At 42.9% G+C, this 24,342-nt stretch overlaps 1 protein-coding gene across 1 annotated transcript in view; it reads right to left on the reverse strand.

Moving 5' to 3' along the window:
* Positions 1–24,342, reverse strand: part of TTLL5 (tubulin tyrosine ligase-like family, member 5) — a 344,374-nt gene that overhangs the window by 260,263 nt on the left and 59,769 nt on the right. Inside the window, exons 10-12 of the mRNA XM_006884777.1 lie at positions 11,009–11,110; positions 8,908–8,999; positions 7,347–7,454 (exon numbers count right to left, since the gene is read on the reverse strand). Of these exons, the coding sequence (XP_006884839.1) occupies positions 7,347–7,454; positions 8,908–8,999; positions 11,009–11,110 (302 nt within the window). The remainder of the gene's footprint in view (positions 1–7,346; positions 7,455–8,907; positions 9,000–11,008; positions 11,111–24,342) is intronic.

Below are 24,342 nucleotides of genomic sequence, written 5' to 3' on the forward strand. Positions count from 1 at the left end.
CCTTTTGCTCATAGGGTCGCTATGAGTTGTGCTCAATCTGATGGCAATCAACAACAAAAACAACAATGCTTTGCAGAAGTTACATAAATAAAATACTACAGCATGTAGTCTTCTGAATCTGGCTTCTTCCATGTTTGTTTATTCATTCAACAGCTGATGAACGTGAGAATTATTTCTAGTTTTTGCTAATTATAAGCCAAGCTGTTGTAAGCATTCACATAGAGATACCTGTGTGAACACCTGGCTTCACTTCTCTTGATAGATACGTGTAGGATTATCCAATCGCCTGTTGAGTGTTTAGGATTAAATGGGCATCTTTCACGTCCTAACTCAATTCCCTAGCCCTGGTCTTTCCCTAAACTCCAGTCACTCCATGAGGTAATCCAATCTTCAACATGGCCATCAGAAATCTCTTTCTAAAAGTCAAATCTCATGATCAGACACAGACAGTGAGCTGGCCCAGCAAAGGACAATGATGTCACACTGGCATCTAGAAAATTTTCCATTAGTCAGTTCTAGCAATACTGCACATTATTTTCTATATTATACTTCACTCATGCCCAAGTTTAGTCATATCACAACAAAAGTTAAAAGGAGGAGAAAAATAATCATTCTATTGCTCTTCTCCTCCAAAGGCTCCACTAGCTGTGGTCGCTGCCAGGATGAATTCTCAGTCCTTTGTAATCTGGCTCCAGTGTATCACCATAACCATATCTCCTGTCCCTCCCGCCTCATCCCAGTGCCTCCAATTCTACGTAAGCTACAGTTAGGCTCAATGAACTTCTGACCACTTCAAAACATGGCATGTCCTATTATGATAACGTATTCTGTGTATCACAAACCCTTCTGCTAGAAATGACTTTCCTAGATTTCCTAGGTCCAGTTGGTAATTCCTATGAAACCCCTTAGTACCCGTGTTCCTACATACCATACCATTTACCATTTCACACTTGCCCGCCCCAACACTTGACGGCAGACACCGTGCCTCATTCATGGTTGTGTGCCAAGGAGCCTGCACCATAACTAATCTACAGCAATCAAGAAATGGAATTTTTTTCAAGAAAGAAAAATAAGTAAAAATACTGTTCAAATTTTAAGACAAAAACATGTTCTGCTACTTCCCTCAAAACAACCCTGACAGTAAGACTTGAAATGTTCATGAAACTACCAAGCATACAGACCATAAGAGAAAGTGGCGTTAGGAATTTTATATAGTAAAGACACAGGAAGGAAAAAAAAATCTAAGAAGAGAGAACCTAAGACAGAGGAAAAAAGTTTGACAGAGAAAATAATAATCTATTCAAACCATAGAGATCACTAAACCATGTTACACTACTGATATTGGAATCAATCTACTAACCCTCCCAGAAATACTGTCCCAGCTGAAGCTGCAGTCCCCAAGGCATGAGAAATGCTGCCATCAGCCAGTACTCAACTGTCTCTCAACTGCTATCATATAAAGGAGGTTCTTTTTAGTTTGGCTTTGAATTTGAGTTGAAAAGCTAAAAATGAAGTTTTTATCTAGTGTCCAGAAAGAGAATTTGGAAAAAAGCAGACTCAGACCCCAGAGGAAAATGAGTGTAAAGAAAAAGGGGCAGGGGCGGGGGCAGAGAGAAACCCAGAGCCAATCTGTTAACTAGTCCAATAAATCCTATGATCTTGTCACTGTATATAAAAACAGATCTGAAAGAAGCATCTCGAGTTTGATACTGTTGACTAGCGCTGAGTGGCCTTTTTAAGACCTCACCTACAACAAGGATGGTATCATTTTTCCTGAGATCTAGTTACAGGTGAGCAGGATATAGAGCGTGCCAAAAATGGCAGGCCTCATCAAAAAGCTTTCCTTTACGTGGGTGGAGAAAACCAGAGATCTGACTTCCACACTTGGCTTTACCATTTATTAGATGCATGACGCAGGATAAATTAGTTCACCTTTCTAAGTCTCCTCCCCACCCCTTGTCTAGAAAACATGGGTAATGGCCACCAACAAAATTGTTGGGAGGAGTAAATAACCACTGAAAAGTGCTAACACACAGCAGGTATTTCCTACATTAAAGATCCTCCTCATCCCACTGTCTCAGTTAACAGATCGATGACTTTCATTACTATTCTGTTAGCCAAGCGTCTGATGTTATCAAAGATTGTATTCTGTGTACATTTATTCCATCAATAAGTATTTATGGACACTTTCTTTTCCACAGTTTACCTGTGAGATGGTCAAGAACCATTAACTGGCCAAATCCGCATTTACCACAGAGGGAAATGGCCTGGAAAAGGTGTGTGCCGAGCAAAGATGCCAGTGGTCTCTGATCTCAACTGGGCCAGTCTGATCAATTCTAGAAGTGGCACCACCTTTGCTCCATGAGAGCCCAGGCTGTGAGGAATGGCCAAATTCTGTCACTTCAGCCTTATTCTCACACAGGATTAAAATCGCGGTCAGGAACAACTTTCATGGAAAACTAACATCCTGTTGGTTTTGGCACCATTTCTCTTCAACTGGTCAAAAAAGCTGTTCTTGTAGTCAGTTATCACACAGTGCTCATTTCCCGCACACCTCTCAAAGTCTGCTGCTTAAGCATATACTTGACATGCTGCTTAAGCATAAATTTTTACAATTTTAGAAGGCAACACAAAATTAGATTTTCAAAAATCTGTTTTGCTAAAAGAGGCATCATCAAATATAATTCTGATTCAACAGTCCTATGATCAAGATGACTTGACTGCCAAAAACCTTCACGCCCTTCTGTTCCCAGCTCGCTGCCAGTGAGACAGGCATCTGGAGGCCAGTGCTCCTTCAAGGGCTTCCACTCGTTCACTCTAGAACTGGATCAGGGTTCTTCATTTCTCAGGGGCTCCAGCTCTTCAAAGAGATTCTCAGGTTCCAAATGCGGAGGTCTATGAGATGGCTAAGTTCAGTAGTGTGTGAAGGTTCTTAATCTTACATTTTAAACCCTGGTGGTACAGTGGAGGAACACATTCTATCAACTCATAAAATTCTATGAAGTGTTGACATATTCTTAAGAATGGCGATGCACTGTTGAAAGATCAAAGTATGCCTTGCACAACACAAGAACTTTAAAGTCAAAAGCATAAACCAACAAATAAATAAAAACATTGACCATACCTAAAACATAAGTGGACTCTGTAGGTAATAAAGAGGGAAAGAACCACAGGCTAGAAGGACAGAAGGTAATGGAATGCTCCTGGCAGAGAGGGATCCATGTATAACATGAAGGTAAAAATCAACTGAAACTATACAGACTTCCATCTCTGGACTACTGGTTTATCCTAAAAGCACCAAGATTCAGTTAAGCCAAAATCTTCTGGGAAACTCTCAATTCCTGTTTACGCTAAAACAAATGAAGGAGTGGGAGGCAGATAGTGTATTCCTTGTAATAGAAACCCCAGAGAAGGAAAGGACTGGATTGGGAGACACAGAGGCGCATCCAAATTTACACACATATACAAAAATCGCGTCTGATGGGGAAAGGTTAATGAAACACACAAAATCCCAAGGCTGAGAGGAAGTGGAACAAGAACCACAAAAGCCAAGAAGACAGTCAACAATTTAAGAAACTCCAGATGCACTCAGTTTATTAAAACAGAACACGAGATGGGAGAAGGAGTGTGAACATAAGGGGCACTTCACTGGGTCAGAGAAAGGCACTGTTCATTTCACCCCAGAATGTCCTCATGCCACCAAGTCCATGAAATTCAGCTTCCAAAAGACAAAAAGGTAATAAAAAGACACGGAAAAGGAAACATTCAGAAAAGCTTTTGGGACGAACTATTTCTAGAACAAAGATTTTTATACTAAGGGCTCCTAAAATTTTACCCTCACACAGGAGTCAAGTTGATGTTGTTGCTGTTGTCGCCTGCAACTCATAGCAACTCTGTACAACAGCTCTGAACCCTGCCCTGTCCTGAGCAAGTCTCACTAATTCAGACACACCTACCTTCATGGCCCCAGTCACCGTATCAATCCATCTCATCTGGGGTCTTCCTCTCCTGCACTGTCCCTCCACCATTCCAAGTGTGATGTCCTTCTCCAAGGACTGGTCCCTCCTACCAACATGCCCAAATTATGTCAGGCAGAGTTTCAAAATCTTAGTCTCCAAGGAAAAACTTTGTTTCACCCTCTCCAAGACAGACCTATTTGTTTTCTTGAAGGTCCATGGTATGTTCAAGAAACAACTTTATATTTTTTCAAGCTGATGAAGTTTCTGAAATTGGAATTATGTTCCAAGCCTTCTTTCCCCATCAGACCAGATCCTTTAGGAAACCTACTCTCAGGCCACCAAAAGGCATTTAAAACAAATACCATTAGTCCATTCTACAAACACTCCTTGGGAATCCTTTAAGTGCTAAAGATGCTGCCAGGAACTGGAAGGACAGTAATGACAGGGATATTGCCGCTGTCCTCAAAGACATTCCAGGCTAGTGAGGGAGACAGACTCATAAATGGCTACAAGAAAGAACGACGGGTGTTACCACAGAGTTAATAAACGATAAACAGAAAGTGGGGGGCTCTTTGTGTGTGTGCGTCTGTATGAAGTCAGACTGTAAGAGTTTAAAAAAAAATCTACCACACGATACTTGATTTTCACCTTTTAAAAATTTCAGTAACCTGTCAAGTAAAGCAACATGAAAAAGGTATTTCAGACAGACTAGAGCAGGTACAAAGTTGGTTAGGAAGGCCCTACCTGGGTGGTCCCAGGAAATGGTTGGCAGTAATGAAGTGAGAAGGCAAAGGAGGAGGATAAAATGACTAATGACAATTCAAGAAGATACACTCAGAGAGCAGTGGAGAAGTGTGTTCATAAACAAATATCACAATGCAAGAGGTAAACAATACAAAGTAAAAGGAGTAAACAACAGAAAGTAAATGTATAGTGTAGAAGTATAAAGTGAGGGATGAGACACAGCAGGGCACTTTCTCAGGCAAAGCCTCAAAGCCCCAACAGAGTCTTAAAAGATACACAGAAGTTACACATGGACAAGAGGAGCACTTTTCTAGCTGAATTGTAGAACTTTCAAAAAGCCACCAAAGCTTATAAGTGCTCAAAGGTATGTTGTGTCACAACTGAATTATAAGGAGGAGTAACAGAATTCTAGAAAAGTGAGCTGGGGCCAGACCAGCAGAGCCTTGGAGTTCATACCAAGTTCCTCTTATCACTATTAAGCCCAGGAAGGCAGTTAACTCTCAAGGACTTTGGTGCATCTGTCCCAAACATGGTATTTTCAGCTGCTTTGTATGCATATGAAAGCTAGACCATGAACAAAGAAGACTGAAGAAGAACTGGGGCCTTATTGCAGTGTTGGTGAAGAACACGGGATGCACCATGGACTGCCCAAAGAACAAGCAACTCTGTCTTGGAACAAGTACAGCCTGGGTACACCTTGAAAGCAAGAATGGAAGGATGGTAAGATTTCATCTCACATACTTTGAGCATGTTATCAGGATGGGCCAGTCCTTAGAAAGAGATGTCATGCATAGAAAAGCAGAGGGTCAACAAAGGAGAGATGGAGACCCTCAACAAGACGGACAGACAAAGTGAATGAACAATGCGCTTTAGCACAGCAGCGATTGTGAGGACTGCACATCGGGCAAGGTTTCAGCCTGTTGTACACTGGGTCACTATGAGCTGGAATCACTAATGTGCATCTAACAACAAAAAGGAAGTAAACATTGAAACACATACATCTGTTTGAGTTGTGGCTCTGGTTTTTTAGGATATATTCCTAAAACACGGAGTGTGGAACTGCTGGGTCAAATGGTGTGTTTATTTCCAACTTTCTGAGAAAATGCCAGACCACCTTCCACAGTGGCCACATTATTCACAACAGCAAAGAGATGGAAGCAACCCAAGTACCCATCAATAAACAAATGGATAGAAAAACTATGGTACATCCACGCAACGGAATACTATGCAGCACTGAAAAACATTGAAATAGTAAAACATTACCCAACATGGGGGAGGCTTGAGAACACTTTGCTAAGTGAACTCTCTCAGTCACAAAAGGATAAATACTGCATAGCACTGCTGTTCTAAAATAGAACGGACATTAGGGGGTTGGAGAGGGAATGGGCAGATAGATAATGAACATTGTATTGGAACAGATGAGGGGAAAGAACTGTTTGAAAGGAATATGTGATTATGCATTATATGTATAAGAACAGTCTGGAACAAGGGGTGCACTGCAGGGTGGGCTAAGGGAGAGGAAGGAAAGGAAGGGGAGAAAATGTGCAACAATAAATAAATAAAATTTTAAAAATCTATTTAAAAGCTAAAAAAAAAAAAAGGCAGGCTTCCAAAAGCTTTATGAAGCATGACCAAATAGGCATTTTAAAAGTTATCACAGCTCTTTCATTATGTCATTTAATTTGTTTTATCTATCATTTTCTAGCCTTCTGTATAATGCTCAAGCATATGTTAGAACAGTCTACTAAAGAGACATTTACAATATCTAAATATAAAAAAAAAAATCCTACTTTCCATGCACCATCTCATTTCATGTTCTTTACTGTCTTGTCACCCCGCCTCCTACGTAAGCCATAACTCTTGTCTCCTTACTACTTTGATTACTCCATCTTATGCTTTAATTATCCTTCTACAGATGGACCTGCTGTCTTCCTAGCAAGGCTGAAAGCCTGCGTGATGTACAGACATGCACACTGAGAGCACCAAGAGCTCAGGTCTACAGGGAAAGCACACGCACGCAGTCATCTTCACGCCACAGTCACAGCAAGTGGGTCAGCAGGTAAGAGGTGTTCTGACCCGGCAACTGTCAACATCTCGCTCTGCTGAGGGTGAGAGAAGGAGAAGGGGGAGGAATGGACTGTGCTGGGGAGAAAAAAGAGAAGAAGGAACAGAAAGGAGGACGAGCAGGGGGAGGACGAGGAGAAGCAGGAAGAGGAGGAGGGGGAAACCCACCAGAAAGAAGACGGAAACCAAGAGGAGGAGTCATTGGAAAACGGGAGAAAGTACATACTGGTACGAGCCAGAGCTTCTTGGAATAGTTCCCAGTCTGGCTGCCAAAGAGCTCTGGAATATATTTGTTAGAGCTGGATTCTTGCACAGTCCATTGCAGACTTTTTCTGACTGCGCTCTGGTGAGAGACACTCACACTTAAGATCCAGTGCCTGCTTCCCACACAGAAAGCAGGGGAATTCCAACCAAGCTCATAGCACTGGTCTCTTAGTAGGATTGTTACCTGCTATGTGAACCTAGGAAGAAACACAAGTCCACCACTGATCTCCCAGCGGTGCGCTAAAGACTCACTAAGGTTTTCCACCCCACATTTCCAAAACTCTCATCACAGCTTAACCCTCCGCGTCTCCTTACCAAAACAGCTGCTGCGATAAGGAACAAAGGTTTTGCAGGCTGTGGCAATGGCTAGTTCAGCAGAGATGATCGTCTTAATGATCAGGTCTTCGACGTGGGCCATCAATGCTGGGGAGAGAAGAAGGTGAAGATGTATTCAAATGTGTGGATCAGAAGGACTGAATTTCAGGATACAGTGATATTATAAAAGCATGTGTATTTATCTGAAAAAGTCCCCAAGTGGTAAGCTGTCTGATGGGTGCTTCGGAGTCAGGAACACCTGACAAGAGAAAGACAGAGTCAAGAATGTGGATGGCAGGACTGTGAGGCTCTGCTTGAGGAAGCACAGCTGGAGTGGGGTAGGAGCTGTGGCCATCAGTCATGGCAGGACAGGCATTCACAGATTCAACCAAGAGCTACTGGAAAGGAGTGTACCCGAACCATTAACCAAAGGGGGGCATTCTGCTTCCAGAAAACCTCAAGAAGTACTGCAAGCAACTCTGGGAGCTGTTAGATCCAGATCTAAAGGAATGGGTGGAGACACTCAACCAGTTAGTGTGCAAGTTGGAGGAAAAGTTCATCTGCCAGAATACGGAGGCACCAAAGTAGTTCTGGATGACAGAAGATTCTTCCTGCCTTACAGATGCTGACATTCTAGGGAAGAATGCAGACGGAAATAAATCACCACTGAAATGGCATCACATGAAGCCATCCAGTCAGAACTGAAGTCCTGAAATCTTTCATCACGTAAGTTATCCCTTTGTCTCTCTTGTGTAATAAGCTAGTGATACCCAAACTCATACCCACTGCCTCAAAAATGGTTTTACCAAACTGATAAAAACCTTTCCAAATAATAACTTGTAAGCTAATAGTTAAAAGCAACTCTGGGTGATAGGGGGTACACTTAGGTGATCTCTTCTGAGAAAAAGCAGACATTAAATGGAAAAGGAGGCTGACCTCCTTTCTCCCTTCCTTATTATCTTGAGCTCTGTTTTCCATGCTGCTCAAGGATCAGCAAGCAAACTCTGGGGGCTTAATGGTAAGAAGTAGCAGTACAAACCTAAAGGCACAAAGTTCAAATCCACCAGTTGTTCCACAGAAGAAAGATGGGTACTCCCCTCCCAGGCAACTAACCACCTCAGAAAACCCACTGGAGGGTCAGCTATGGGTCAGTTTCAATTCAACAGCACACAACAAACAACAAGGCTCAGCAAGTGTGTCCCCTTTGTCCCAGGTCCTCTACTCCTAAACTACACTGTGCTTATTTTCCAGTTTAACAACTTGAATGAGAGACACTGGCACGTGCACACACATGAACTTCAACCCAGTGGAACCATTTGGTGCGTAAGATGTTTCAGTCAGCAAGTCAACAGTGAAGAAGAATCACAGGACAAGGTGACGCCTTCCAAACAAGAAACAAAGATCTCCCAGGGTCAGTGAAAGCTGGTTTCCCTTCTTAGAAACAGTAAGGAAAAGTAACAAAATCTCAAGCATCGTTACCAGAGTTAGAGAGGTGGGCCCCAGCAAGAGACAAAGGTACACTGAAAAGACAAGTGGAAAGAGAAGAAGGTCTGGTACTCACCAGTCGTATCTCTGCCTTCTTGTTTTAGGTACCTAAGCATGGCGCTCATGCTCCATTTGTTCCCATAATCCTCCACTTCAGGGTCATCGCAACTAAAACAAATTCATGGATCAAAGTCGTGCATGGGCTAGGCCTGGCTTTAGAAATAACAATAATTGCAAATAGATACCTTCTCTTTTTAAGTTTTCAGAAAGAAAAAAAAATATTCCCGTGACTGACTTTCACCCGTCCATTTTCTCTTGGTCCTTTTTGTCATGTATGGAAAGGAAAATGCATTGAGCCTGCCTTACTGAGGGAGGGTGGAAAAGGGAAATTCTTCCTTAGCCAAACAACTGAGCATCATGGAAGAAAGGGAAGAAACAAGTGAAAGAATGTGAGCAGATGCTGAAGGACTCCAAGAAATGAACAGGCTGAAATGTTTAGGAGTACCAACCTAGCCTAGCAAGTGAATGTCAGTCACACTGAGGCCACAAAACAAACTCTGATGATGTTTCCAGATTAGAACAGAGTCTGGAGGGGCTAATGCAGTGTAACATTTTACTGAGCTAACTCAGCATGGAGCTGCTTTAGTCCCTCAAGCAAGCTCCATTTTTCTGGTAGTGGGCAAGGTCACGCTGGAGATCTTAGGTGTCAATGAAGGGAGAAAGCACTAGAGCAACGACAAATGTGAGGAAGTGTTCCAGTGTGATAGCAGTGGGATGGAGACCAGGCAGACACCCACAGACGCTGAAGAGTTTCACACTCGACAACCTGTGTTTTGCAACTGCCTCCTCGTTCCTCATCACTCCCCTGTGTCCCACCCCCTCCACCTCCACCCAGCTTGCAAAGTGAAGAACATGGATCTGTAGCCATTGGTCACAGGACACTCAAGGAACTCTATCTACCTTTGGCAACTATTTATTCCATCACTTCCAGATTCCTTCTTTCCTTTCCTTGGACCTGCTAAGGACCTATTTTTAGTCCGAGTAGAAAGTAACTGTTTGGGTTTCTTTTTCTTTTTCCACTTTCTGGCTAAATTGTTGGGATGAAAGAAAACAGAGCTGAAAGAAAACATTTCCACGCAGCTGGGCTGGTGCGCTGCTCCACTGAATCCTTTTCCGAGATGGCCTCAGTCCTCTTTCTTTTTTTTTCCCCTAACAACTTCTTTTTCCTCAATCACACAAATGTTTCAGACAATTTCGAGGAGAGGGGAAAGTGCAGAGAAGAAACAGAAAGCTTACTCATAATTCCTCTCACCACCCTTGAGCACTGTGTGTATGTTGTCATGTATACCCTTCTGCTTTGGGGTTTGTTCTTGGTTTTTTTTCTCCCAGCAGAAATAAAGGACTTCAGCTATCTTATAAGGAACACTGATGGTTAACTCGCTAATCAAAAGGTTGGTGGTCAGCAGTTTCACAGGAGAAATACCTGCTAATCTGCTTCTCTGAAGACTGTTGTTTCTGACTGCCGTGGAGTTGAGCACAACTCACAGCAACTCAATGAACAAAAGGCCGGAAGTCCCTCTACAAGCTAGAAAACCCTTTGGAGTGGTTCTACTCTGTCACATGGGGCTGTGACCCATCAAAAACCAATCTGACAGCAGCACTTAACAATGACATATACTCAAAGGGAAAATTAATTTGCATGCACTATTATTTGGCAACCAGCCTGCTCCACCAAACCCTGTGTCGTATTAAGCACTTATCTCGACTCCTTTGCAAACATCCTTATTTCTGAAGTTGAGTTCCTAGAAGTGGAACTGTTGGGTGAAAGGATGCAAAAATTTGCCAAGTGCTGAAATGACTTCATTTCTTGACTGCTAAAAAGTTCCATAAGCTTATAAAATTCCCATTCCTAAACCAAGTCCAGGAAGATGATGAGAATGACAAAACTGGTACAAAGTCTACATGGGAGCCGAGAGGTGATACTGCAACTGGGCAGCCAGTGATGAGGCAACAGCAGCTATTTCCCAAAACCATGGGAAATGCCTCCAACAGCGGCTTCCCATCAGTTACAGGGAGATGGGGGAGTTACCCTCCCTTGCAAAGACTGGCTTTCCAGTTCTACAAGGGCCTCCACTGCAGACTAACTGTTCCACCCTCTGGCTGAGACACGCCTGTACCTGACATAGTCTCCACTCTTCTTATTCACACTGTAGTTGGTCAGGTGCATGAACTGGTTCCGAATGTTCTTGGCTCCTTGATCATATCGCACAGTGGCAAATCTGAGGAAAGGACAACAGGTTAAGTGCCAGGAGCAAGGGCGCGGGGGAGTGTGGGCTAGAAGGAAGGATCGATGAGGTGACTATAAACAGAGGGTGACATCATCATGCAGCAAATGTGGAATGCCTACAAAGTGCTAACTACAATGCTAAGCGTTTTTAACATGTATATTATCACATTTAATTCAATCCTTAAAACAACCCCACAAAGTAGGTAATATTATGTCTCATTTTTAAAACAGACGTGAAAACTAAAATGTAATCTAAGAAACCTGCAACAAATCACACAGATTCCAAAGCCTGTGTTCTAAATTACTCTAAGAGATGCTGCTTCTCTTGTACAATACGTGAGGCCAGGTTTCAATTAAGAACAAACAATGAAAACAGTATTAGCCACAAACTAGGAAATGGTGGGCAGAATGGTGTGAAGTGAATGAAGCAAAGAAATAAACACAGAGCATGATAAAAAATCACTAAGCAAAAATTTAAAAAGGACAGCATAACATTCTATGGCCCACACTTCACATCCACAGGGAGCTCTGACTAGACCTGTACCAATAACTCAAAGGTTGAGCCTCCCCAGCAGTTTCAATCTACCAGCTGTTTCGAGGGAGAAAGATGGACAATCTTTTCCTGTGCAATTTACACTCTCAGAAACACGTAAGAGAATCAGCTCTGAGTCAGGTTCAACTTGACAACAACAAGTACATATCACCGAAAGAATAAAATTGACCTATAATATGATTAAAGGATACGTCATCTTGAAAATGACACTTATGATAGTAGTAGACGTTTGGAGCTCTGGTGGCTTAGTGGTAAGGAGTTGTTCTGCCAACCCAAAGGTGCACTGTTTGAATCCACCAGGTTGCTCTGCAGGAGGAAGGTGGGCACCCTTCTCCTGTGCAATTTACTGCCCCTGAAAACCCACTGGAGGGCCAGCTCTTGCTCAGTTCTGACTCAACGGTGCATTACAAGCAGCAGACAAAGTTGAGATCTGCAGAAGAGTGTTAATTTGAGCACAAATTTGTGTAAAAGACTAATCCTCAAGTTTGGAATGAAGGCAAACACAGAAGGAAGAAACACGGAATACACAGAAAAGAGGAAAGCAATCTGATATTCTGGGCCACTGTCAAAAGAAGACCAAAATATAAAATATCTGTAACTCTGAGATTCTTCTGAAGGAAGTAACCAGAGAAGGGGAAAACTTTCCAGGGATGCTCAACATCAACAAAAGGCCATTCAAACCAAACGGTTATGGTAAACATCAACTTCTGTTTACATACCACTATAACCATATCACCCTCCACTAAAGTGCCTTTCCCAAGAGGCACCATCCAAGTGTGTGAAAAAAAAAACTGGAAGGCCACAAGTTTATTTTCATATGTTTTACAAATTATTTACATATGCTTACCCAGTCTCTGGAGTCAACATGATTTTTTTACCACATTAAAGGTCAGCATTCAGAAATTCTCCTCTTCTCAATTTCTTCTCACCCACCCACTATCTCCACTCTCTAGTTCTCTGTACCAGAAATTTACAAGATCCAAAGAAAGAAAACTGGAAGAAATAGGGGGGGAAAGACCCAAAATCAAATAAACAAACATGAGGCCAGGAAAAGGGATGTGGACAAAGGGAAAATGCTGACCCGGCTTGGGTGGTTCAGAACAAGAATCTGATGAACATTACACAACTACTTCCCAGAGTTATCACGTAACACGGATCCACGTCATTCTGGGTTCTATATGCCTTACTTACAGTCCCCCTATCTTCTTCCCCCAGACTCTCCCAAGAAGTCAAAGACAATCATTCTCTGAATTCTTGTGACATGCAAAGGGGGCCCACGCAGGACCCACCTCACCCAGACATTACCTCACGGTGACATACTTCCCGCCATCCTCTCCCAAAAAGAATAATGAGTTAGAGGGAGGGAAAAGGTTCTGCTTCAGAGAAAACAGTTTTCACGCTACCTGATCTAATTCCATCAACAACATCAAACAGACTGGCAAAAGCCTAGTGGCTTACTACACTCTGGTACCCAGCACATCTGTCATTCTTACAACTCATTTGTTCCTTACCCACTACTCAAAGCAGCTGCATACCTACAACACAAGTTTATTCTCCTTACTCTTCTTTCTCACTAAGGTGCTGACATCCAGAACGCCAGCAAAGACAAGAGTATTAGTGTCATAATAGCTTCTACAGAGGTATAGGAAACAGACACAAAAATTAAAGAAAAATAAACAAAAGCAGTTTATTCCCATTCTTCTCAGTCAGCTACAGTTTGTTATGATCCACACAGTCAAACGCCTTTGCATAATCAATGAAACACAGATACACATTCCTCTGGTATTCCCTGCTTTCAGCTAAGATCCATCTAACATTAGCTACAATATCCCTAGTACCACGACCCCTTCTAAACCCAGGTTGGACTTCTGGCAGTTCTCTGCTGATGTGCTGTTCCAGTCATTTTGGGATAATCTTCAGCAGAATCTTCCTTACACGTGAAATCAATGATATTGTTCTATGGTTTCCACACTTTGTTGGGTCACCCTTCTTTGGAATGGGAACAAATAGAGATCTCTTCCAGTCAGCTGGCCAAGTGGTTGTTCTCCAGATTTCTTGGCACAACTTGATGAGCACATCCAGGGCAGCATCTGTTAGCTGAAATATGTCATCTGGTATACCATCTATTGGCGTTTGACTGTAGATATAACAAACTGTGGCTGACTCTGAGAAGAATGGAATCCCAGAATACTTGATCGTGCTAATGCGAAATCTATACTTGGACCAAGAAGCAGTCATCAGAACAGAGCAAGGAAACACCGCATGGTTCAAAATTGGGAAGGGCGTACGCCAGGGATGCATCCTATCTCCATACCTTTTCAACCTGTATGCGGAACAGATTATCCGGGAGGCTGCGCTCTATTAGGAGAAATGTGGGGTCAAGATTGGTGGAAGATCTATCAACAATCTGCATTATGCAGATGACACAACCCTGCTTGCTGAAACTGAGGAGGACCTGAAGCACTTGCTGCAGAGGGTCAAGGACTGCAGCCTCCAATATGGATTGAGGCTCAATGTCAAGAAGACAAAAATTCTCACCACTGGACCAATTGGCAGCATCAGGATGGATGGTGAAGAGATTGAGATTGTTCACAGCTTTAGTTTGCTTGGCTCCACAGTCAACACTCTTGGTACCAGGAGTCAGGAAATTAAAAGATGTATTGTGATGGGAAAGTCTGCTGTTAGGGACCTCTCCAAAGTACTGAAGAGCAATGGTGTCTCTCTGGAGACTAAGGTGCATCTGATACAGGTCATGGTCTTCACAATCACTTGTTATGCATCAGAGAGTTGGACAGTGACTAAGGAGGATAGAAGGAGAATTGATGCCTTTGAGCTGTGGTGCTGGAGAAGAGTACTGAAGGTACCAAGGACTGCTAGGAAAACAAACAGATTCATCCTGGAGAGGGTTAAACTGGGCGGCCCCTTGGAGGCAAGGATTCTGAGGCTTCATCTAACATACTTTTGACATGTTGTAAGGAAGGACTGGTCCTTGGAGAGGGACATCAAGCTTGGGAGGGTGGAGGGACAGCACAGGAGAGGAAGACCCTCTATGAGGTGGATTGATTCAGTGACTGTGGTAATCGGATGGGTGTATCGGAGACAGTGCAATTGGCACTGGACAGAGCAGAGTTTAGGGCTGTTATATACAGGGTTGCTATAAGTTGCAAGCAACTTGATGACACATAACAACAACAATAACAACTCTTATATTACACTATACTCTTCAGTTCACTTAGTCCTATTAGGAGAAGACCTCTTAGAGGAAAGGTCAATCTTTCTCCCAAATCCAGGAAGGTCCAATGGTTCTCACCAAAACCTCTACTGAACAGCCCACATTCATCATGTGATCACCACTTTCCACCTCTTGCTTCTTACTGTCTAGACAAGAGGTCCCACAAGATTCAGATCGAGCTAACCAGTGAGTAATTCACAAAGATGTTTGGGGTTTGTTTTTAATTTTGTTTTGATTTCAACTCGAATTTCTTGGCTATCATTTAAAAAGCAGATTTTCCTTCTAGAGGCCAGGACTCATGTGAGAAAGGTGGGGAATGGGGCGAAAAAGCAGCCCAGAGACAGTTGGGGCCTGGGGAGGTATCCAAGCAGGGTAGCAGCTCCCTCCAAGGGTCAAAGTCAACACACAGGAGGGGCACTTGAATGGGGCAGTGGCCTAGGGGCATCAGGGGACTGGCTACATAGTAGAGGATTTAGGAAATAAAAAAAGCAAACATGCTAAAGAGAACGGGAGCCAGATTCCTCCCTACTGGGGAAGAGAAATCTATAGAAAGGGAAAAATCTAAGATTGAAGCCTGTTAGTTTTGAGCTGGTGTTGGAAGTACTTGCATGAACTGCTGCTTTTCAATAGACAAATAAAACAAATAAAAATATTTATCTGGACATGGATGTGCACATACACATACATGTGCTTCTAGTTCGGCCCCTTGCAAGGACCTGAAGACTAAAGTTTCCCAGCCACAATGAGCATTACCAAAATCCGCATCTTGATTTCTAAACGTCATTTTCCATGAAAAGCAACCAGTGCTCTTTGGAGAGAAAGAACAACAGGAGCCTGAAACATCCGGTGCCAGAAGATAAGTTCTCCAAGAATGATAAGGGCATTCAAAAGAACACAAGAGTCATCGTGAACGGGCTGCCGTTGTTCATATCTGGAACAAAGACGATGTGAGCATCAAGAAACAAATCATGACAGTAAAGTGTCACAACCCATTAAATAAATTGGGAATCCTTGTGCCTATGGTGAGATAAACAGATGATTAAACAAATAGGAAGGGGAGAAGACTCTTCTTTAAATGGCAAATAATCAAAGAGAATAATGCTAAAATCAGAAAACTATCATTTGGCAACCATTACAGTAATGATTCATTCAGGCAAGAACCATCAGTGATACTAATGGGTGAAACTGAGATGCACAGCAAGATTTTACATTGTCTCAAAAGTACGTCCTTATCAAATACTTAGAAATTAATAAGGAAAAGAAAAAACAACTTTATAATGGAGGAAGCTTGCAAATATCTTGATGAAGAGGTCAAATACCACTAAAAGGATATTATTGTGTACTTACAAATAAAATGCATGAGGACAGTCATTTCTCTGATATTTTGCCAAAAATATATAACCAGGTCCAACCATGAAGAAATACTCAGCAAACCTAACCTGAGAGATGTTGTGTGCCTTCAAATCAGCACCGACTCATGGCTGACACTCCAGCAGGTTTTCAGAGGCTGTAAAATACACAGGAGATTGCACTTCCCTCTCCTGTGGAGCTGCTGGTGGATCTGAACTGCACGCCTTTGTGATTGTAGCACAGCTTCGACTACTAGGCCACCAGTGCTCCCTAAATTGGAAAAAAAGTGTACAAAATGACTGGCCTGTAAGCATCTAAAATGCGAAGGCTCTGACGATGGAGAAAAGATTAAGAACAGTTCCAAGTGGAAAGAGATTAAAGCAGGTAGGGAGTGGTGCTGTTGACCCAAAGGTGGGCTGTTTGACTTCGCCAGCTGACCACAGAAGACAGACAGGCAATCTCCTCCTGTGTGATTTACAGCCTCCGAAAACCTGCTGCAGGAGGAGGAGCTATGAGTTGATTCAGATTCAACTGCAATAAGCTTGTTTTTAAAAAGGACATAGACTAAATAAAAAACGGTATCTTTTTGTTAAAAATAACACTAGGTCAACCAGCAAGGATAGAGTATCTTTGCAAAGGTAATTACAGCTCTTCATATTTGTACAGTTTTTCTTTAAGTTTTGAATTGTTTGAAAATTAAAAGTCTCTGTAATACAATTGGTTAGTGTGAACATGGCATGTCTGACCTCCTGAGTCCTGTGAAGGGACACATCTTCTCCAGTGACTGTCACTTGAGTATCGGGGTGTACAAAACTCAGAGCCTTACATCTTACCGAACTGCCTTCAGCTTAGGTCTAAATGTGTCAACACAATTTCTTCATTAGCGAAAAACTAAACGTGGTAATTTTCTACATGGTACCACAGAACTTAGCAAATACTCATCCTAAAACAGTGAACTCTGCATGATTAACTGAACCTTGCATGCTTCCGTTAATGAGATCAAGATTTAGGAAAAGTCCTCAAGACAGAGTATTAATTTTGATCCTTAATGCAAAAAAAAAATTTGAGGGGGAGGGTGTTCTACTTTCTTTGTTAAATTTAAAATTATGAGTAATATTGTGCAGTCTACTGATAAATGTAGAACTCAAAGTTATACCTGTGAAAATAAGCAGGGACTCTATTTATCCTGACAGAAAATTCTTAAACCAAAAGCTACACTTGAAAAAAAAAAAAAAAAAGCTACACTTGCTTTTTGTTTTCCAGTATTTCACACTGAGAAGTAAGAAAACTGGGGCACTTTATCTAAAATTCTCGAGTCTCTGGATGAAGAAAAGATTTCTCCGTGTTGGGCACATACCCTGTTGATGGTGAGCCAGTTCTGACTCAGAGATTTCCCACAGAAGAGATTACAACCACCCCACAGAGTTAAAATGGCTGAAAAGTTTAGGGCAGTGGATCACCCAGCCTTTTCTCCCATGGAGTGACTGGCAGGATCAAACCACCAGACTTTCAGGTAGCAGCTGGATACTTGACCGTTGTACCAGCAGAAATTCTTGTTAGACATCTAAAACCCTACTGGAATCAACTCTGACTCACAATGGCCCTACAGGGCAGTATTCAATTGCCCAGTAGAGTTTCCAAGAACACAATCTTTACAGAGGCTGATTGCCATCTCTTTTCTCCACAGAGTGGTCGAGGGTTTTGAACTGCCAACCTTTTGTTTAGCAGCTGGATGTGCAGCCACTGTGCCACCAGGCCTCCTTAGGCATAAACCAAAGCAAAAATTAAGCCCACTGCCATCGTCAAGTCAACTGTGGCTCATGATGACCCCTGCAGGGTTTCTGACATTGGAAATCTTTACAGCAGGAACTGCCCATCTTTCTCCAATGGAGCAGCTGGGGGATATTAACCACCCCCTTTCAGGTAGGAGCCCAACACATAACACGCTGAGATACGAGAGTGCCTCATGGGTATCTAGTCAGAGTTAACGGAAATGGTAACAAGGCTGGCTCAACTGGCAGCATCAGTATGGATGGTGAAAAGATGAAGATAGTTAACAGTTTTAGTTTGCTTGGCTCCACAATCAACACTCTTGGTAACAGCAGCCAGGAAATCAAGAGACGTACTGTATTGGGAAAGTTGGCTGTGAAGGACCTCTCAACAGTACTGAAGAGCAACGATGCCAGGCTGGAGACTAAGGTGCACCGGATCCGGACTATAGTCTTCGCAATTATGTGCTATGCACCAAAGAGTTGGACAGTGAATAGGGATAATAGAAAGAGAATTGATGCCTTTGAGCTGTGAAGAAGAGTGCTGGAGAAGAGTGTTGAACATACCACAGACTGCTAGGAGAACAAACAGGTTTGTCCTGGAGAAGGTAAAGCCAGAATGCTCCCTGGAGTCAAGGATTGTGAAGCTTCATCTGAACATACTTTGGGCACATTGCAAGGAGGGACTGGTCCTTGGAAAGGGACATCATGTTTGGCAGAGTGGAGGGGCGGCGAAGGAGAGGAAGACCTTCAATGAGATGGATTGATTCTGTGACTGGAATGGTGGGAATAAGTGCGTTTGAGATGGCTAGGTTGGCACAGGATAGAACAGCAATTAGAACTCTTGTACATAGGGTCGCTATGAGTCTCAAATGACTCGATGGCACATAACAACAACAAGGCTGGCTGTTTCAGGACTTTATCTAAGTGGAGTCATAAGAGGCAAATGCAGAGTGTAGCAGGATTGTAGAGACTCTCTTACTCTCATTAAAAGCTATGTTTTATCTTCTAAGAATACGAGACTGTCATTGCAGTCACAGTGTAGATTCAAGACAGTGAAGCCCCTCCTTCGGTGATACCTATGACAAATATTCGCTACAAATGCACAAAGAGATGGCCAGCAGCTCTGAGAAGACCAGGCTGTGGCACATGACTATCTACCAGCAGGTGTAGCTTGTTCTGAGCCAGCAATGCCTGGAGGATAAAGAGACAGCACCTTAGACAGCCTTGCCAGGAGCCACTGAGTTTCATCCCTGCCTGACCCAGAAAAATCTTATGGAAGAGAACAAGAGGCCCCAGAGCTCTCTGATCTGCTGTCAACCAGCTGCAGCCCGGAGCCTGCCAAGGGGCTGCAGGGACGGAGGCAGCGCCCTAGGAGCCGTCTGGGAGGGGATTACCAGCCTGAGCCTCTGACTGCAGAGCCAGAAATGACTCAAACTTCACAAACAGCCAGGGCCTGCCAGGGAGGGTGACAATGAGCACTGGAGAGGGCTTTCTCCCCCTTGCTGGTGTCTCTTCTCCCCCTCTTGCTGCTGTGGCAGATTCTGGACAGTGTGCAGCCTGTGAGGTAATCTGAATTCCTTGGCAACCAGCAAGTACCTGAATTCTTTCAAAACCACAGGAATCCAGCAGAGAAAAGGTAAATATCCCTGCGGAGCCAGTGTTAATTAGCAAGGAAGGCTACTGAAGGAGGACATGGGGGTGGGGAAGAAGGGAGAGGCGTTATGAATGCGCTAGGGTCTTTCCACAGAAGAATATGGCTGAAGCAGAGGCCGGGCGTCCCCAGCTCCGGCTTCGGTGTCCTCTGGCCCCACTGCCACGGTGTGGGGGGACTCTGGCCCTCTGGATGGGCACTTTCTTTTCTTCTCAAGTTGCTAGTGTTACATTTCTCTGGGTCTCTGACAACACATTTGGTTTTCAACTCAATCTTGCTTTGATTTTTTTTTAAAAAAAAACTTTTTCTTTTTCCTGTTTCAGTGAAAATTTGGCTATTACCTTCGTCTCAAAAAAGAGCCTTGTCAAATCGTTTAGACCAAATATTGGATCCACCTAACTGTAAAATCCAGGACAAAGTCTTTCTGGCTTCCACCTCTCACAGTGTGGTGGAGAGAGGCACCCCGCTCTGGAAACTGAGCGTCCCCTGCTGGTTCAAGGTAGATGTGACATGCAAAAAGTAAGGAGGACTCTGCAGTGCTGCATGAGAATGGTGAACTGCTGGGCAACACCACCAAAAAGACAAGCTTCTTTCAAACACTTCACTGATTTTTCCCCTCATGTAAGAACACAGTGCCAGGTTTCCTACTTTCTAATGTGAGAATGGCACAAGATAGGGGAAAGGTCAGATCTGTTATTCATGGGGTCAGCTTTGGTGGACTTGACGGCACCTAATGACACCATGTTAAGAAAGGGAACTCTGGTGGCCTAGTGGAATTGCACTCCCAACCAAAAGGCCACACCTGCCAGCGGGTCGAACCCACCAGTGGGAGAAAATATGAGTAATCTCCTTCCCATGCAGTTTATAGCCTCAGGTCAACTAGGAGTCGGATCTGATTCGATGGCAAAGAGCTGTTTAAAACTTTTGTTCTTAAAGCAAGGGCAATAAAATACAAATCTAAATAATGGCATTGTACAATTGTAATTAAAGTGATAAAACAAAACATAAATGAGTGCATTAAAACCAATAAAAAATAAAAATCTATAAGTCATTTAGGGTCTTAATAAATTTAAGAATAAAACACTTCTTTGACGGAACTGTCTCATGGAATCCTTCCATCACTTTGCATTAATTCGAAGCCCCTAAGAGATGTGATATGGATTAAGAGGATTCTCCCTTTCTACAGAAGGAAATCAGTCATTTTAGTTCACAGCCCTGTCTCTTCTTTTGTTGTTGTAATTTGTTCTAGGTCGTTGCAATTTGTTTTAGGTCGTATAGCCCTGGTGTATAAGTTGCCGTACTGTGGTCACTTGTGGTTGCTGTGAGGCTGAACACTGTGACACTGATGTGTCAAATATGTTAATGGTTGGCTACCCAATGCAGACAGAGAGTGGAGTGGAGCTCCCCGATTAAAACAAGCTTGGAAGTAGGAGTGGCATCCACTTCCATAATAGCTTGCCTCCGGAAAACCTATGAAACTGGAGAGAGGATGAAAGGTACCCAAGCATCAAGGACTCTCCTCACCTGCAACTCAATGGCACTTAACAACAACAAATATTTGTTTTTAAATTTTACACTGGTTTTCATACAAAGTTAGTATGCATTGTGTTTCACACTACCTTTCATTCCCATTGTGTTTCATACAATCATTCTCATGCATTGGTCTAGTCATTTGCAACTCATAGCGACCCTATGTACAACAGCCCTAAACCCTGCTCTATCCTGTGCCAATCACATTGCCTCTGACACACCCATCCCGATTACCCCAGTCACTGAATCAATACACCTCATAGAGGGTCTTCCCCTCCTGCGCTGTCCCTCTACTCTACCCAGCATGATGTCCCTCTCCAAAGACCTGTCTCTCCTTGCAACGTGTCCAAAGTATGTCAGACGAAGCCCCAGAATCCTTGCCTCCAAGGAGTAAGTAGCCTGGTTTAACCTTCTCTAGGATGAATCTGTTTGTTTTCTTGGCAGTCCATGGTACATTCAATACACTTCTCCAGCACCACAGCTCAAAGGTGTCAATTCTCCTTCTGTCCTCCCTAGTCATTGTCCAGCTCTCTGATGCATAACAAGTGATTGCAAAGACCATGGCCTGTATCAAGCGCACCTTCGTCTCCAAAGAGACACTGTTGCTCTTGAGTACTTTAGAGAGGTCCCTAACTACAAACTTTCCCATCGCAATATGTTTTCTTGATTTCCTGGCTGCTGGTGCCAAGAGTGTTGACTGTGGAGCCAAGCAAACTAAAGCTGTGAACAATCTCAATCTCTTCACCATCCGTCCTGATGCTGCCAATTGGTCCAGTGGTGAGGATCTTTGTCTTCTTGACATTAGGTTTTATAAAATCAGTCACCATTAAACCATGTTCATCATTATTACCCTGTCTTTCCAGATCCCGGCTGTATCTTTCACATTTCCTTTACCCCACACCTCCCTCCCAGTGTTTCTCTTTAGGAAAGATTATGAATTTTCTATTTCAGACTCAAAGGAAAATGATTCCACAGCTCATCCCACACTGATTTATCTTCACTAACATCCACACAGAACTCACACGACCCGGGATTAAGAGAAGCTGCAGATTTGGAGATGATATGAACTATTGTTGGAAGTAATGACACAGATGAGTGGATTCATTCTGAAGGTTAAAAAGAAGCAATTCAATGCGAAGATACACAGTGAGTTCAGGCAGGGGGCCTTAAGCACACAGCAGTCACTGCAGGGAGCTGGGTACCTTTTCAGGATTCTGGCCAGCAGCTGGCCACACCGCCATGCATCATCCCTTCATTAAGACCTGTAGAGTCATCTCAGCTTTCAGGTAAAACTAACCAAAACCAAGGCAAGCCCACTGCTGTCAATCCCGACCACAATCCTACAGGACAGAGCAGAAATGCCCCAGAAGTTTCATAAGGCTTTCGAGAAGCAGGCTGCCACATCTTTTCCCCATAGAGTGGTTGGTAAGTTGGAACTTCAGCTGACTTTTTAGCTAGTGGCCATGCAGTTGACTGCTATACCACCAGGCTCCAAAGCCCTGAAAATTCAGTCTGGGTTGGGATGTGTCCTGACTCTTTTTCTTTTTCTGTATGCAGAATAGATCATTTGGGAGGCTTTTGCTTTTTAAGGAGGAATGTGGCATCAGGTTGGCGGAAGGCTCATCAACAACCTGTGTTATGCATAATCTTGCTCGCCAAAACTGAGGAGGATCTGAAGCATTTGCTGAACAAGGCCAAGGACTATAGTTTGCAATGTGGATTGAAGCTCAATATCAAAAAGACAAAGATTCTCACCATTGGGCCAATTGGCAGCACCATGACAGATGGAGAAGAGACTGAGGTTTTTAATAGTTACAGCTTACTCCAGTTACAACTTACTCGATTCCACTGTCAACACTCTTGGCACCAGCAGTCAGCAAATCAAAAGATGAACTACACTGGGTAAATCTGCTGTCAGGGACCTGTCCAAAGTGCTAAAGAGTAATAATGACAGCCTAGGGACTAAGGTGCACCTGATCCAAGCCATGCTCTTTGCAATTACTTGCTATGCATCAGAGAGTGGGGCAATGACTAAACATGACAGAAGAAGAATTGATGCCTTTGAGTTGTGATACTGGAGATGAGTATTAAACATACACTGAACTGCCAAGAGAGCAAATAGGTCTGTATTGGGAACTGTGAAACCAAGGTTCTCCTTGGAGGCAAGGATTTTGAATATACTTTGGGAAGAGGGCCAGGAGGTACTGGTCCTTGGAGAAGGACATCATGCTTCGAAGGGTGGAAGGACAGTACAGGAAAAGAAGACCCTGGATGATGAGATGGACTGACACAGTAACTGGGGTAATGGAGGTAGGTGTATCAGAGTGAGATTAGCTCAAAACAGGGCAAGCTTCAGAGCTGCTATACACAGGAATTCACTATGAACTGCAGGGACCTTGATGGCCCATAACAACAACAAAAACAACAATCGTTTATTAGTTTCTATAATCAAATCCATGTAGATAAGACCCTATAGAAATGGGGGTACAATGAAGTTTAACATTTCTAGACCAATATGACTGTTAATTTCTCTGCAATGCCAACTCAACACAGTACAAGTATCCATTATTTATTATTATTATTATTTTCAATAGTCAGTTTCTGCTTGAAACAGAAGTTATTTACTTCTGTGGATTCTGACTTCCAACATAGACTTAATAGACATAGCACTTACTTATCTGTAGTAAATTCTCTAATAAAGATTGGTATTCTCATGGCATGTTCTGAGTCATTTAGGGCTTAAAATATGCCAAAATTATGCCAAAGGTTACAAAATTTACACTGTAAGTGAGGGTTAATAACATTGTGGGTGGATATCTTCAGAATTATATGCAAAACACACTGGTATGATATCCTTGAGAAACAATGACTCTGATATTTTTCCCCCCTATTCAAGAAGTTTAACTTGTAGCAGAACATAATCTGCTTCTAGGAGAGAATAAGGATGACAGAAGGGTAGAGAAGGTGAGCATACACAGAGGGCATCATTTGGAGGAGATAAAAGTCACAAACGGTAAAAGCACAAAGTCCAGGACCTTATCCACCTGCACAGAAACAGGATACATTTTCACCTTTTTTTCCTCTAGGTAATAGGGTAACTAGGCTTTTTTTATTTTTTTAAGGGCAAAATAGTGAT

Source organism: Elephantulus edwardii, unplaced genomic scaffold, assembly GCF_000299155.1.
Source record: "Elephantulus edwardii isolate Elephantulus edwardi_28Jun2011 unplaced genomic scaffold, EleEdw1.0 scaffold00037, whole genome shotgun sequence".
Classification (NCBI taxonomy): Eukaryota; Metazoa; Chordata; class Mammalia; order Macroscelidea; family Macroscelididae; genus Elephantulus; species Elephantulus edwardii.